This window comes from Patella vulgata, chromosome 5, assembly GCF_932274485.2.
Source record: "Patella vulgata chromosome 5, xgPatVulg1.2, whole genome shotgun sequence".
Lineage (NCBI taxonomy): Eukaryota > Metazoa > Mollusca > Gastropoda > Patellidae > Patella > Patella vulgata.
In genome coordinates, this window is record NC_065883.2 from 29,653,788 (window position 1) to 29,671,694 (window position 17,907).

The 17,907-nt window shown below is 32.6% G+C and overlaps 1 protein-coding gene across 2 annotated transcripts in view; it reads right to left on the reverse strand.

Annotated features, from left to right (window-relative positions):
* Window positions 1-17,907, reverse strand: part of LOC126820488 (YLP motif-containing protein 1) — a 75,283-nt gene that overhangs the window by 34,410 nt on the left and 22,966 nt on the right. For both annotated transcript variants that reach the window (XM_050548496.2, XM_050548495.2), the window contains exons 17-20: window positions 17,317-17,415; window positions 14,795-14,846; window positions 13,866-13,984; window positions 13,293-13,450 (exon numbers count right to left, since the gene is read on the reverse strand). In XM_050548496.2, the coding sequence (XP_050404453.2) occupies window positions 13,304-13,450; window positions 13,866-13,984; window positions 14,795-14,846; window positions 17,317-17,415 (417 nt within the window). In that variant the 3' untranslated portion in view covers window positions 13,293-13,303. The remainder of the gene's footprint in view (window positions 1-13,292; window positions 13,451-13,865; window positions 13,985-14,794; window positions 14,847-17,316; window positions 17,416-17,907) is intronic.

Sequence of the window (17,907 nt, forward strand, 5' to 3'; positions counted from 1 at the left end):
ATCATGTAATGGTCAATTACATTTCAATTACTTTTCAATTACATTTTATGGCACATACAAATATTTCCAATATAGCCAGCCTCAAATTGTATAGCATCAAAGAAGTAAATTAAGTGTACATGTATCTGATACCAATCCAATTCATTATAATTTTAAAAAAAGATTTAGATAAGTTTTAACAAACTATAAAAAGAATAAGAAGGCATTAAACATTTTCTTTTATAATTTGTTTATGTACATGTAAGACCATTTTTTAGACATTTTAAAATTGGATAAACATTGTGACTTCTTGAGGATCCACAAGCTAAGAAACACAATTTTTCATACAATCAGGGGTCACAATACAGGAAGTTACCGTCTGATGTGTGCGAATATCAACAGATACTAAAAACTTTGGGTTATAAACATATATTTCAAGTTTCATCACAAATGGATAAAATTGTTATTTCTAGATGGTTCATAACCTTGGTATTACATACTTTTACACTATGTGTGACAACGAGCGGCGATTTTGTCCATGAATTTCAGTCAGATTTTAACAAAATTCGAACTCAACCTTCATTGAGGTGTAACAGTGATATATTTAAAAAAAATTTAAAATTGAATACAAATTGTGACTTTTAGCAGGAGCACACGCTAAAAATGTGATTTTTTGAACAATCACGGCCCATAATACAGGAAGTTACGTTTGGATATGCGAAATTATTGAAAGGAACCGAGATCTTTGTGATATACCATATATTTACACTATTTGCATGCTACAGGGCCGCCATTTTGTCCGACAGTTTTGGTTCAATTTTCATGAATTCGAACTCAACCAACATTATGGTGTAATGGTGATATATTCGAACAGTATTTTAAATCGGATTAAAATTGTAACCTCTAGAGGGACCACAAGCGAAAAACACGATTATTCGTACAATCACAGGCCATAATTCAGGAAGTTACGATTCGATATGCATGTATATCAAAAGGAACCAATATCTTTGGGTTACAAACATGCATTTCAAGTTTCATCAAAATCGAATGAAAATTGTGACCTCTAGAGGGTCCACAAGCTAAAAATGTGATTTTTCGTACAATCAGGGTCCATAATCCATGAAGTTATAGTCTGATACATGCCAAGATCTTTGGAAGATAGACCTGTGTTTCAAGTTTCATCAAAATCGGATAAAAATTGTGACCTGTAGAGTATGCACTAACAAATTGTGGACGGACAGGGGCGACGATAATATACGTCCACATGAAAATGTGGGCATATAAAAAATCATCGGCTGATACATATTATAAAGTTTTGACCTTGCTATTGTTACCAAAGAGAAAATGGGGCTTTCAGTACAATTTTGTTGTGCATTTATATCATAATCACATCTGTATTTTAAGTGAACTTCCATTGAAATTACATGTAAGGTTCCACGCAAATACGTTTTTCTAGTAGGCTCCCTTTGGTTCCAGATAAAATTACAAATAGAAGTCCAGTTTAGCAATAGTAGTAATAGAAACATCAAATCTACAAAAACATGAAAAGCTGTGGCTGAAATGAAACAGACTGTCCAGAATTCAACAGTTATCCTGGCAGGAATTTCACAGTTTCCGTAGTAATTGGCTGCAAGACTACTGTCGGATGAAAACAGACACATCAATTTACTGGTGTGTTTGGAAGTGTTTGAAATATACTTGAATTTATAGCCAGTTTTAAGCAGCATCTTGTCTGAGTTAATGAGATTTAGGGAGGCTGAACACGGACAAACGAATAAAGCCATCATCATAGGGAAAGAGGGTTTGATTATAACACTTAAGATTGTTATAAAAACAGAAGAATTGGCAGATTAGGTGAATAAATGAAGTTAATTGTATTTATCTTTTCATTCAATTGATTTCATTACATGGTTATAAGAACAAGAGTTCAAGTCATAAAGAGAAGAGATATATAACACAGACATCATGTACATAAAAGATACCTTATATACTTAGTTATAGATTAATTGGGGGAGATTATAAAAAAACAGATAGGTATGCAATGTTTAAAAGTCTACACCAACCTATCCAAAGATAGGTTGCCAGGCAACAAAACATACACCCACAGCAGCTAAATAGTCCAAGCGGTCGACAAGGTTTGTCACATATTCATTCTTTTGTAGGTAATTAGGGGCATTTAATAGACAATTTTATACAAATGACATTATAATTTTCGTCTTTTGAGGGTTCACAAGATTCTAAAAACTAAAATAAGGGCTATAACACAGGAAGTAATCTACAGAAATTGTTGAAATTCGACAGGCTTTTTAATTTAACTAATTCAAATAATGCATATAAATTCCACACAGATCGGATGATAACTTTTGTTGTTCGAACGTTCACAAGGTTCAAAAAAAGTAAAACAAGGGCCATAACTCTAGAAGTAATTGATGGAAATTGCTTACATTCAATAGGCTTCTTCATTTCACTAATTTAAATGATGCATATGAATTTCATACAGATTGGGTGATAACTTTTGTCGTTTGAGCGTTCACAAGATTCAACAAAGTGAAACCAGGGCCATAACTCTAGATGTAAATAACGGAATTTGCTGAAAATCAATAGGCTGGTTCGTTTTACTAATTTAAACCATATATATAAATTTTATACAGATCGGATAATAACTTTTGTCGTCAGAGCATTCACAAGGTACAACAAAGGACCATAACTCACGGCGTAATTAAAGGAAATTGCTGAAATTCAATAGGATTCTTTGTTTTACTAATTTAAATGATGCATATAAATTTCATACAGATCGGTTGATAACTTTTGTCGTTAGAGCTTTCACAAGGTGCAACAAAGTGAAACAAGGGCCATAACTCCAGAAAAAATTAACGGAAGCTATTGAAATTATTAAGGCTTCTTCATCTCACTTTGCAAACAACATATATCAATTTCAAAACAATCAGATGATAAATGTAGTCTGTAGAGTGTTCACAAGAAATTGTGGACGATGGACGGACGGATAGACAGCAATATAGGACCACTTTTCCATGTGGCCGCATAAAAATTGACGAAGCACAGAAATGTATCATTTGTGGACATCATGGTAATGAGAAGACACACCCATAGTAATAAAATGACAACGACTTTTAGAGCATGTCTGTATTAGACCTTGTTGTGAATAAAATGAGTTGGAATGATGTAGCGTTCTGAAAATAGTCACAAAGTGAATAGGTTAAAGTGTCCCTGTCACTTTAACTTTGGGTTTTTTCCGTTCTAGGTGAGTTTAGGTGTGCAAGTAATTACTCACCTTCCATAGTAAAGTCTGCTGTATTAAACATTAATATTTGCATTTGATTGATTAAACATGTATTATGCAAGAGATAAATCTGCCTATTGCAGGTCTTTTTTCAGGCCCTTAAACGTTATCTAAATTATAAATTAGCCATTAATTAACTTATTAAGACCTTAATCAACTCTCAATGCTATTGTTAGCCTACGATATTTAGTGGATTTGAATACGTTTTGTTGTGGATGAAATAACCGTAAAAATGGATAATCAAGACTTTGTTTATTATCGGAACAACCGTAGAAATGACAATCGAGGCTATCCTAAAATTGAATTGCTAATATCTAGGTTCAGAGTGAAGCAATTGGACTGAAATTTTCAGCATATTCTCTTTTCCTTATCTATATCTGAACTATTATAGCGAGAAATGTCAGCTCTTTATTCTTACCTAATGCCCCTTTAATTGATTTTCCCTGAAGCAGGAATTTTTCCCTATTTCTAACATTTTGTGGAGAACGATTCACCTAAGTATTCTGCCAGTGATAACCCGTTATTCAATTACCCTGTGCAATACATAAGCAATTTGAGTTGTATCAGTTTTGCAGAATGATATTCAGGATATATTAATTCACGAAAGCAGTATTATTAAAACCCTATTGGATATTATCCCAATAACTACTAAATTTTTAAAAACTCGATCAAAATTTGAGATACCAATTATAGTTGCAATCATATAATTTATTGAGAAATATTCAGATCATCACTCTACATCAGAATGTGCAAAACATGAGATTATGACTTGTGCATTCCTGGTGATAATATATATAAAAAAAATTGAAAGCTATACCAGCAGGCGTTATATCTATGGGTGGTCCATCTTAACATTATTATTTAATAGATTAAGAAAAGGAAAGACTTGAAAGCTGGCTTCTATCTTTCAACAATTAAACAAACTTAGTCTGACACCCCCAAATATACCCTTTATCATTAAACCACTTAATAAAACACCAGCTGAAAGAAAGGCTATGATTGTATTCTACTGTGTAATATCACAGAGTTTATCACATCTTAAACATTTGACACTGAAGTATATTACTTGGTTCTTACTATGATATACAAGTCATTCTATGTAATTACTGTGAAGATAACATGCTTTATGAACACAGTTTATACAGAATTTATTCTATTAGGTGATGTCTTATAACACATCTCTGTCATTTAAAATATACATTATATATCTAAAAATAGAGAGGGTGGAGTCATATAATTCAAAGCAAATTTGTGTAGATTAGAATGATAGGTTAAATCATTCTAAAATAGGAAATCTAAACCAATATAGTTAGTCTCATCAAAGAAACTGACAATGGGAAAGGGTAAAACCCAACAGTAGGTACATCTATGGATTTAGCCCCATAAGATTTCCAGGACAGAAACAAATCTAACACAGGCACCTTTACGGGTATGTCAAAATAAGGTTAATTAGGCAGAGGACCTGCTAACAAATGATATACAAATATAATAATGTACAATCATTGCATAATCAAACATGGAGAACATGTTCTTGCTGACGAAACTATTTTCTTTTCTACTAGACTGGTAATTATCAGTAGGCTAAACATAGCCAGAGCATACCGGCATGAAAGTAAGATATACCAAAACATCAAGTGGTAGCATGCAAGATATACCCACATTTTGCAAGAGATGGACAAAGAACAAGCTAAAAATGCTTATTCTATTTCATTCTTACTATGACATACAAGTTATTCTATGTAATTACTGTGAAGATAAAAACTAAATACTCCCCTCAAATCTTTATTTAATCAATCTATTACAGATTGCTACAGACATGCAAGACAACAAAGATAGGTGCCAGACAACAAAACATACACTCACAGCAGCTCAATCATCACAGTGGTTGACAAGTTTTGTCGCATATTTATTTTTTTGTAGCGTTCACAAGGTCCAATAAAGTGAAGCAAGTGTCATAACTCTTGAAGCAATTTACAGAAATTGTTGAAATTCGACAGGCTTTTTCGTTTTACTAACATAAATAATGCATATGAATTTTATACAAGGTTTTTCGATTGTTCACAAGGTTCAACAAAGTAAAAAGATATGTTGCCTGGCAACAAAACATACGCCCACAGCAGCTAAGTCGTCGGTAATAAAATATTTATAATACACTAAAATCTGATTAAGAGTAACAACTCATTAAGTAATTATCCGAAAATCATTAGAAATTGTTTGGCTTTTAGTTCTACCCAATGCTAACGTTCAGTATATGAAACATATAATATCATGGATTTAGCTGTTCAAGTTATCAAATTTCATTGAAAATCAATATACTTGATCGTCTCAAGATCTTAAACTCTGTTTATAAATCTAAAGTCAATCGGATGATAACTTTGGTTCCTAGAGCATCCACAAGATTTTTCAAAGTGATTAAGGCCATAACTCTGGCAGTAATTATCAAAAATCATTGAAAATCAATAGGCTTCTTCGTCTCATTACCTTAAACACTGTGTATAAATCTAAAGTCAATCAGATATCAACTTTACCCTCTAGAGCATCCACAAGATATTTCATAGTGATCAAGGGTCATAACTCTGGCAGTAATTATCGGATATCGTTGACCTTAACCACTGTGTTCAAATTTAAAGTCAATCAGATATTAACATTAGCCTCTAGAGAGTCGACAATATTTTGGACGTTGGACGGACAATGACGACGACAATATACAACGACATTTCAATTTGGGCGTATAAAAAGGGTCATAACTCTAGAAGTAACTGAGAGAAATTGCTGTAATTCAAAAAGCTTCTTTGTTTCATTAATTTAGATAATACATATAAATGTCATACAGATTGGATAACTTTTGTCCTAAGGGCGTTAACAAGGTTCAACAAAGTGAAACATTAGCCTCTAGAGAGTCGACAATATTTTGGACGTTGGACGGACAATGACGACGACAATATACAACGACATTTCAATTTGGGCGTATAAAAAGGGTCATAACTCTAGAAGTAACTGAGAGAAATTGCTGTAATTCAAAAAGCTTCTTTGTTTCATTAATTTAGATAATACATATAAATGTCATACAGATTGGATAACTTTTGTCCTAAGGGCGTTAACAAGGTTCAACAAAGTAAAACAAGAGTCATAACTCGAGACGTAATCAAACAGGAATTGCTGAAAATCAATAGGCTTCTTTGGTTCAATAATTCAAATGATGCATACAAATTTTATACAGATCGGATGACAATGGTCATCAAAGTGAAACAAGGGCCATAACTCTAGCCATAATTAACGAAAATCGCTGAAATTTAATATAATCATTAATTTAAATAAATTGCTGTAATTCAATAGGCTTCTTCATTTCATTAATTTAAATGATGCAAATAAATTTCATAGATTGGATGATAACTTTTGTTGTTAGAGTGTTCACAAGGTTCAACAAAGTGAAATATGGGCCATAACTCCAGAAGAAATTAACAGAAATTATTTAAATAATTATTTCAAAATATTCAGATGATAATTGTGGAAGACTGGCAATATACGACCACATTTCCATGTGGTCATATAAAAAGCTACTCTGACTGTTCTCATGTTTGGATCGGTAAACCAATATTCCTGTGTTTACCTGTCACTATTCAAGAGACTAAAAGAATTTACACCCAGAATATTTAATCAATTACCATCCCAAATCCATAAAGGGTCTGTAGTTGTTAGACTTCAGCTGAAGTCGTAGCTATGGGTAAAGTTACTGCTTTAACATGGGCGCAATAAGCGTAGTACTCTCGTAGCACTCAGTCAGTCATGAACAATAGCCCAAAGTAGTGTCATTCACACAAGAAATCGGGTATAGAATGGACATGGGAAGGCAACAATTACTGTTTTAATATTTCTAAAGAAAAAAACCACACAACATTCAACCCTTATGCATACACTGATGTCCCAATATGTGTTAGAAGATACGGAAATATAAGATTCAAATATGTGTAAGGATGGATCTGGACAAATTTATATCTTTAGATGACAATGATAAATGCTCCAATAAATGATAGTGTGGACAGTGGATAGACTTGAAATGTTACTGATATGAAAATAGAAATAGGAGTTGACTTTTATTTTCAGCAAACTTCTAACTAAGTACTGGTACATTATTAGGAAAATGTCAAATCATTAGAAATATCTGATCAGAAAATAAGACATCCCTCTGACTAAGTTAAAATGCTATCACTTGGGATGAAATCTTACTAAACAAGTCAGAAATTTATTATTGATGAAGTATCATTATCATTCTTTATATCTTATAAATAGAGGTACTGGTACCAATGATTAGAAATGATTAGATATACCATGTAAGTAACATATGGTAAAATTAATGGTGTCAAGAAATTAATCGTGTAGCATTGGTTACACAATTCAGAGACTATTCAATACTATTCTGCAAGTTCATATTAGTATCTATCTAGTAACGATTTTATTTATTTAAGGCTAAATCCTTTATTACTTTGCAACTCATTTTCCACATAATTTTTCATAAACTACTTATCTGATAATTTCAATGATACTGTATATAGTCACAATCAATCAAAATTGACAGTTTTACAGTGTGCACAGTACACATAATTAACTGAGTTTATTACATCTATGGAGAGTTGAGATATATCTCATATGATAATGATGTAATAACAAATGACGCTATCTAATATCGCTGGTATATTTATATACAATATGGGAGGTAGAAGATTTTTATGATATACAAACTATCAATCTATACATTATCTGTTTATAAACACATGCTCCGATAGATGTGTCATAATGCCATATGAGATAATTCTAGATTTTATTCACTTATTATATACATTGAGATATATCTTACACACTGAAAGGTTTTACAGTGCAATAATAATAATAATGAACTTTAGTTTAGCTTGGAAAATAAAATTAAGGGAAGGGGTAAATAATTGGAGATAGAGATACTTGAACAGGTAAATACTGATGCCATTTCAAAACCCTATTAAATTTCACAGTTCTAAAAGAATAAAGTAAAGGGCTTGTGAATTTGTTCTACTTCATGGGGTTAATCATTAGGGATAGGAGATCCTTATAAACAGGCATGTAATGATGCCACTTCAAAACCCTATTAAATACCTATCTAAAAAAATTATGTAAAGGGTTTGTACATTTGAACTACTTCCTGTGTAAATTATACACTTACGGCTAGAGTGAAGTATCGTCGTATAAATCCGAAGTAGGTGGAAAGTTGTATACATGTACAGCTAGGGCTGTGATATCAACTTTATTGACTCGGTGCCTTTGTGTTCATGTTACCAAATAAATTATGATCTTTTCGTCTTATACTTACCCCCATAGTGGCCATAGCTTGGCTCTATATTTCAAGCGCAAAATCTAAATTAAGCTAACATAAACTGTTAGCAAATAATAATTCTGCTTAAGCTATCATAGGATTATAGCCAGTATAAAAGTGATATAATCCTTTCAGTTTACCCAAAGTAGTACATTCAAAATGCTTACTTTCCACACTCGACTCAATATATTCTCAAACTGACCATCCAATTAAAGTTCAGTGATTGGATTTATCCAGGAAAAAAATGAATGGCTTTGCTTACATAATCTTTTTGATATGATTTTGGCTACCAAAATCCAGCTGATATCAACATATGAAACAGAACACAGTTATCTTATAATTATTAATGATATTTGCAGGTACAGCATAGCAAGTCACATACTTCTTAAAGGGGGTCTGACATGTTTGCTTCTGCTGAAAGAATGATGACTCTTACACACAAGATCTTTATATTTCCCCAGAACACCCCATACAAAGTCTCTCCGCATCTTACGTCCTATAATATTATATACATCTGATAATATGCTGGGTACATCATCGTGAAAATAATAGCGTGGACTGGAGGCCAGTCTAATAAAACTGCCTACATGATTAAAAAGATAGGTTACAAGCCAACGAAACATATATGCCCACAGTAGCTAAATCGTGCGAGCAGTCAACAAGGATTGTGGCATATTTTCCTTTTGTAGGTACATGTAATGGGAGCATTTACAAGACACTGATATCAAATTAATACAAATCAGAGGATAACTTTTGTCGTTAGAGCATTCACAAGGTTCAACAACAAAGTGAAACAATGGCCATAAGTTAAGAAATTATAAACGGAAATTGCTGAAATTCAATAGGTCTCTTAATTTTACTAATTTAAATAATGTATATAAATTTAATACACGCTTATTAACACGGTTCTAAAAAGTGAACTCTAGAAGTAATTAACAGAAATTTGTTGACATTAAATAGACTTCTTCTGTAATGTATGTAAACAACATATATAAATTTCAATAATAAATGTAGCCTTAGAGGACATGGTAATATACGATCACATTTCCATGTGAGAAACTTCCAATAGATAGGAACAGGTAACACAAACCAATTACAGACGGTTTGATGGGATCAGTTTTGACTAAGTCAAAATGGTGCATTTGATAGTAAAATAAGTTGATATGCAATAATAAATAGAATACAATATCAAAAGATAGGTTGCCAGACAACAAAACATACGCCCACAGCAGCTAAGGGTTCGTGCATATTTTTTTGTTTTTTTGTCAGAAATGAAAACATTTACAACACACAAAAATCTGATTACGAGTAACAATCCATTTGGCTTCTAGTTCTGCCCTATCCTAACATTTAGCATACAAAACATTTAATATCAATTGCGATATCATCAGAAATCGTTGAAAATCGATAGGCTTCTTCGTCTTATGACCTTAAACACTGTATAAATATAAAGTCAATCGGATATTAACTTTAGCCTCCAAAGCATCCACAAGAGTTTTGAAAGTGATAAAGGGCCATTAACTCTGGCAATAATCATCGGAAATCATTGAAAATCAAAAGGCTTCTTTATCTCATGACCTTGAACACTGTAAATCGTTGAAAGTCAATAGGTTTCATCTTCTCTTGACCTTAAACACTGTAAATCAGATATTGACTTTAGCCTCTAAAGTGTCCACAAGATTTTTCAAAGTGATCAAGGGCCATAAATTAACTGCGTATAAAAAAAACAATCGTAAAAATACTAACTTATTCAGGAATGAGGAATCAAATACAAACTTTGTATTTGATTCTTCATCCCTTTAGAAGTTAGTATTCAACAATGGTTTTTTGATATTGTATCCTATTTATTTTTGTATCACATTTCCATGTGGCATATAAAAGGCTTTAGCATAGATAAATGTATAGTGCTGAGTGCTGACAATGTCCATTGGGAATAACATTTTCTCATGCTTTTATCATAAGCATGATTATATTTCTATTGTAATGTATATACAGTTCCTCCCAAATTTTTGGGACCGAAATCGCGGTGACGCGACGAAAAAAAAAACTCTCCGAATTCTCTTAGATTTCGCGGTGAAATTTCGCTTTATTCCGCAGCGATTTATCTCTTAGATTCGCTAGGAATTCATCGTGTTTCGCTAAGAATACACTGTGTTTTGCTAAGAATACATTGCGTTTTGCCATGCTTCATGCCAGGAATTCGCGAGCCTATATTATTGTCTATAATAAATTGAAGGAGTAGTAATATAGAAATGCTGCCATGAAAACGTGTACATGTATAATGTACAGGCCGGTTTGAATAACAACAAAATGAGTTAGGTAATCCCGGGAAAACATTTACCGGCATTCTGTATCGGTTAGAATAACAAAAAAAGGAGTTAGGTAATCCCGGGAAAACATTTACCGGCATTCTGTATCGGTTAGATTTTTTTTTCTAACGCACTGTATACATGCATAACGTGGGCCAAAATGTATGCAAACAATGAACAACTTACAATTTTTGAAACGTATAATTTCATCTTCGTCTATAACTTAGATGTAATCAATCAATTATTGGCTGCTATCAAATCCAAACTTTAAATTATATACGATGAGCTTTTTCACATTACTTCATTACTTGCAGTTTCAGTTAATCTAAATCAACCATCCATACAGCACAGTGCCATAAATCACTCCACAGTGCGCTTAACAGTAAGTCACATGGTCAGAAACGTGCAGAGATTTTTCTACGACTGCGCAAAATCCTTAAAGAATATTCCTTGGTTGAATGCTTGTAAATGTACAGTATTATATGTATACATAATTTGTAAAATAACAAATACATGGCGATGTCACTTTTGTGACCTTCACAGTGTACCCCCTCCCACCCATATCGTTTTAATGCGTCATAATACATTATTATCATATACCGGTGACAGTCAAGATTTGCTAAATACTTTTCGCCGAATAACACAGCTTAAGAGTATAGTCCCAATCTTTTGGTACGTTTCTGACCACGTGACTTACCGTTAAGCGCACCGTGGACTGATTTATGGCACGGTGCTGTATGGATGGTTGATTTAGATTAACTGAAGCTGCGAGTAATAAAGTAATGTGAAAAAGCTCATCGTATATAATTTAAAGTTTGGATTTGACAGCAGCCAATAATTGATTGATTACATCTAAGTTATAGACGGAGATGAAATGATACGTTTAAAAAATTGTAAGTTGTTCATTGTTTGCATATATTTTGGCCCACGTTATGCATGTATACAGTGCGTTAGAAAAAAAATACGACCCTAGCTTCCTCGGCAACGGTTAACATACCTTGTATTCAACTGAAATAAATTACTTTTCAACATGCTTAAATTAGGATAATATCAGCACTCAAGCGATTCACTGTGTTCCACCGTGAAACACTGTAATACACCGCGAAACACCTATTTCGCGGTGATTTGGCTAGCTGGCGTTTCGCTAGTATTTCTCCAAGATTCTGCCGCGGAACAGGGAGTTTTTCCGCAGTGTTCAGCTATTCTAGTCCCAAACTCCAGCAATGTAGTGTAGAATATCTTATTTCAAGTTAGTGCGGAGACAAGACCAGAACAAGTAGCCTGGCTATCTTGTCGGAAAATGACACTGGAGTCGCAGTAAATATTTGTGTATTTGGCAAATGATCCTCTAAAATTCCATTGGTATTATTTACGTTTTAGACCCCTTTCAACGATTGATTGTTTCTGTCCCTCTTGAAGCACATAGTTCGGTGAATCACTTTCAACTACCACCATCACTAAATTCATCCCATTCTCAGCAACGGCAAATATTTCCTTTAAAATGTTGTCATGTAAATATTTTTTTTTCATTTTCGTATATAATGTAAAAAAATGATATTTTTAGCAGTCTGCTTTGACACAGATATTAGATTTAGAAAATACAAAACTATCATGGCATGCATGGAAAGATAACAACTGGCTCTCTCCATAATTTAACACAAGTATCAGACTCCATATTAATTTCAATATTTATGTGATATATCTATTTATTGTCATCACATGACAACCTGAAGATTTCCATTTTTAACCATATGAAAACATGACATAAAAACAGAGATCTTTGTATTTAATAGTGTAAGTGGTAATATTCGGCTTTTTTTATTCATTGTTAATATTTTAATATTAACAATGAAAACATTAAAATTGCTCACACTTTCTTGATGCAATTTGATATTGTATCAGTACATTTCATTGCCTTTTAATCTTCCATTTCCAATATCTCTCATTGAAAATGTCCGATTACGACAGTTGTGGTTTGTTTCATTTGCAATGTATTTTTAATAGAGCTACAATTTTCATTGAGAATGGTGATGTCTTAAAATTGAAAATAAATAATGCTGAACAGAAAACAGAACAAGATTATCTGGTATTAATTGTACATTACATGTTATTAACAAAACAATATTTGTAACATACATGTAAGAAACATAACCATGAACTAGTAACAACACAGTTTGTACGTGTTTCCGATGAAATAGAAAAATAAAAGATCTATTTCATCATTTTCTATTGCTAAATTATAAGAAGTTCTCTCTCTTTTATTCAAATTAAAAATCTTACCATTTCAACTCTTTAAATCTAAAAATAAATTTCACAAAATACAATGATACAATATAATAATTTCATATAAAAACTGTACCTGTCTTCACTTCATATATATTTTGTCTGGTTCATTGCACGATGAGCAAAATTGTCATCTGTTATTCTATCCCAGTCTCGCTGTGTTTGACCAATCACAAATCCTATCTCTCTTTGTCTTGTTTGTTGTTTATGTTCTTCAATATCAACCCAGCGAACCTTAAAAAAAGAAAGCAAATTAATCATAACTAAAATTTCATACAAAGGAAACGATTATCTTAGCAACAATTAAGAATGTTATTAAAAAAAATAAGATATCAGTAACTTCATATATTTCTTCAGGGCCAGAGAAATTTTTTTTCCCACTTTTTAACATGGCTTATTTCTGAAATAGGTATAATCTTCCTTATTGAATTTCTAACTATTTGTCTATCTAGGTTAAGCATGTGATCTGTATAATCCACATATTTAAGCCTATAAAAGCGCCACTGCATTATTAGTGTTGATCTAAATTGGTTTCACTCACCAGCAGCAATAAATATTATCTCTTCAAAATAAAGTAAAAAATATAGCCAGTTGTTATCTTATTTAGTCAGAAACTTTAAAAATTTATGTTTTATGTTTTTTCCCTTACCCGTTTTTTTCCTGGCACAGATGTCCTGTTAAAATAATCCTCCCCAGCTATTTGAAGATAATCATCCCAACCTTGAGGTGATGGAGTCCTCTTTCTTTTCCTAATACCATCCAATTTATCTGTAAATCAATTTCAAAATTTTGGAATACACAGAGAATAAAATTTATTATTTTTGGTTGATTAATTAAAATGCATTCTGTTAAAGGGGCATTGGGTAAGATTAGATAAAGAGCTGACATTTCTCTCTATAATAATTAGAGAGAGAGAGAGAAATGGGGTTTAACGTCCACTCGACACAAACTAGGTCATTTCGGGACTAACATATGGTTTAATTTTATTTCAATAATTCGCTTGCGCATAGGGGTCTTTAGCAGTGGGAGGAAACCGGAGGACCCGGAGAAAACCCACGAGGTTGGACAGGCGACCCTACTCCTTGTCACGTACAACCGGGGATTCGAAACCACGCCAGTCGACTCAATGACAGACTTTACGATACAGCGCGCGCCCGCTAACCATTCGGCCATCCAACCCCCCCTCTATAATAATTAAAATATAGATAATGAAAACAGAATATGCTGAAAATTTCAGTCAAATTGCTTCACTCCGAACCAAAATATTAGTGATTCAATTTTATGCTAGGCTCGGTCGTCATTAATAATGCTGGTATGATAATTACGTTATATTAGCAGTCACAAAATGTATTCAAATCCACTAAATATGGCATAGAGGGTTGGTTATGATCTGGATATGTTAATTAATATTGAATTAATAATTTAGATAATATTTCAGTCCTAAAGAAAGACCTGCAATAGGCAGATTTACTTCTTGCAAAATGCATGTTTAATTTACGAAGAATCAGGCTTTTGTATCAGGATCCTGAGAAAAAAGACATGCAATTACTGGCAATATAATAAAGAAATGTTTCTTACCCATTTGTTTTTCAGATGGCTCTGCTATTTCCCACTTAGATTTCTGATATGCCTGTTAATATAGCAAATCTAATACATAAGTAAATGTAATAACCCCCAAAAAACCCACAGTAGCAGTTTCCTAATCCTTAAAGATATTTCAATTTCCTCTCTACATCAAACTCACCTAAATCCCTTCCACAACCCTTCCATATTCTGGATATCTCTTTTCGTCATTGAAATATTTTTCAAGCTGTCCTCAAAATTCTATTTCTTTCATTGTTTGCACAGAATGCATGGCACCAGAGGTCTCGATAACTAGGTTCGCATCGCACTTTGCGAATCAAATTGCCTGTTGCTAATCAATTTGCTACAAATTAGCTAACTTGATTCACACAAATGCTAATCATAAATTTTACTTCTTTTATTTCTTCGCCAGTTTAGTCACGTTCATCTAGTATCTAATACCTATTACCATTCTAGGATAACTTGCTCTAATACATCAGACTTGTTCCTACGTCACTCCTTTTCTGACTTGCATACAGAGACAGGTAGTAAATTGGCAGCCATGTTTTGATATGGTGTTAATAAAAATCCCTAACGATGACATTCAGCATTAAAATGAGTAAGCTAGAAGATTTGTTAAGCTTTTCGTTAATGTCTAAGATTGCTCTAGCCAAATTAAAACATTGATCGTGCAAACCCTTATTGTTATCTTAAACCCAAACAAAGCGACAGTTTAAAATCTTATAATATAGGTTATATCAGATACAATCGTACCAGCTATGGTAAATCACTCATTTTTTATTTATTGCCGCATCAATTATTGTACTGTTAAATTCCATTATTGAGAAAAAATTACACAGTTTCGGATCTAATCCACAAGCTAAACATAAACTGTTGCATTTAATTGGTGCTGACATCTTTATTGCATACTTCAGCGTCCGATCATGTTTTTGTTTACATTGGTAATGTGCGCAGAAAGAGATGCGCACAGCCCGGAGGAATTCCATTTAGCAAGATGGCTGCAGCTACCGGTCTCTATATCGAAGTCAGAATAGCGCAGTGACGTAGGAACCAGTCTCATATCATTTAGAGCAGGTTATCCAGTCTATTACCATTCACGTCAATAAAAGCAAAGTTTTAGCACCCCCTACATTACTCGGAGTTACACCCCCTGATTTTTTTTTAATGACAGGCGTGTTTTGATAAAATTAAAATAATTTATTGATTTTCTTCACAAAATGGGATAGGTATTTATTCTTTAACTACATGCAAATACAGGCAAATATCATTGAATACAGCCACTGAATAACCTATGGTTGTATTCAATGGCTTGGACACATACTACTTTTGTCCAAAATGACGTCACTTTCAGAATTACGTCAAACTGCTAATCAAGTTCGAAAAGTTATTGAGACCCCTGCATGTCACATTGCTTGGTGTTGCAGAAAGTTAAATTCCCAGGCTAGAGATTTGTGATTCATCCCAATTACAATATTGAGAAACTTGATAAACAATGAAATAATAAATATAATACTGACTAAGTCAAAAGCCTTCTTATTACAAAATGTTGGGACATAACTTTTACGTCCCTTTTTGTTTGCCAATGGACAGATAAGAAGATAATATTATAAAGAAATCCACACCAGTTGATCTAAATTTTTCACTTTTCTACCTTTATATGGGTGTAGGAAATATATTCCCTCTTACAGCCATAGTTGTACTGTGTCGAATTATGCTGTATTGTAGATCAAAATTCACATGCCCGATAACAAACTTTCAATTACATACAACCTTGTATCGAACACTATCTTAAGAATATGTATGTACACATCTTTCGGTATTTGTAATGCACCAACCTCCTTTTGCAAGTTACTATTAAGGATTCATTTAATTATTTAAATGCAAAATATAGCTTGCAAATTAATATAGTAATATTTATATAGACGTGTTCAAGGTCACAACACAGTTACTAAACTTAAGAGCCTTTAAATTATTTAAGAATACTGATCAGATATCACAGTTGGTGTTTTAACTTTACTAAAATAAATATTTTTTTCACAAGATAATTATTTGTTAAATATTTATAATCAGACTGTTAATACCCGTTAATAGTGAGATCAATTTCTGATTCAAACATGAAATTAATAGCTTTAACCTTCATGACAGACATTACATTGCATCATTTTTGGGACCAATTTCAATTTTTTTTAAAAACAAATTTGATTTAAGATGTACTTACCTGCCTTGTTTTTAACAATTACTTTTAATAGACATGATACAAAGTTTGTTATCCATAATCATTCCAAAATACCAGATATGTATAAGATAATGATTTCTTGCAGACAACAAAAGAGATTAATCATCTTGGAAGTAAAACCGAAGCATTAAATTCCGACATCAATTCTTATTGATGTTTATTAAGTGTTAAATAATTGATTTATGAACAAAAGGATGACAGACATTAGTCAAAAACAATGAACAATAATCTAAAGAACACAATAACAACTGTAACAACAACAGTGAAATAAATAACATACCCCAATAAACTCTAATGATTCTTCTTCATCATCATCTTCACCACTATCTTTACTTCCAGATTTGCTGTCTTCCTCTTCTTTCTCATCTTCCATCTCAACCTGATATTAACATACTGATTCAAAAACTTATTGAAAATGTCATTCAAATTACCCATTATTTATACTAGGGTAGGGAAACTCTTCTTATAAAGAAATATGTAGCATAAAAGATACATGTAAGGGTAAATATTGCTAAATTTGTTCTTAAAATTATTGGAATGGGGTTTAACATGCCATTAATTTTGAGACTAACATATGATAATTTTCAATTTTATGGTTAAATGTGCCATGCCTACTCTCTTTTGAATTTCAACTGCCAAGGCTTCTTTTACTTGCATGACAATGTGTATTTATGTGCAGATGGTTTTAGTCTCATCTGTATGAATAGACTCACATTCCTTATTAACATTGCAGGGAAAATCCCTTACAAGTGAGAACTGGCTTGATTCTCTTCCAAAATGCCTTATAATGTTCATCACAAATTGCGACAAAGCCCCTATAGTCTTTTATATTTAGGTTCATTTTACAATTATTTATAATAGCCTTGTAATA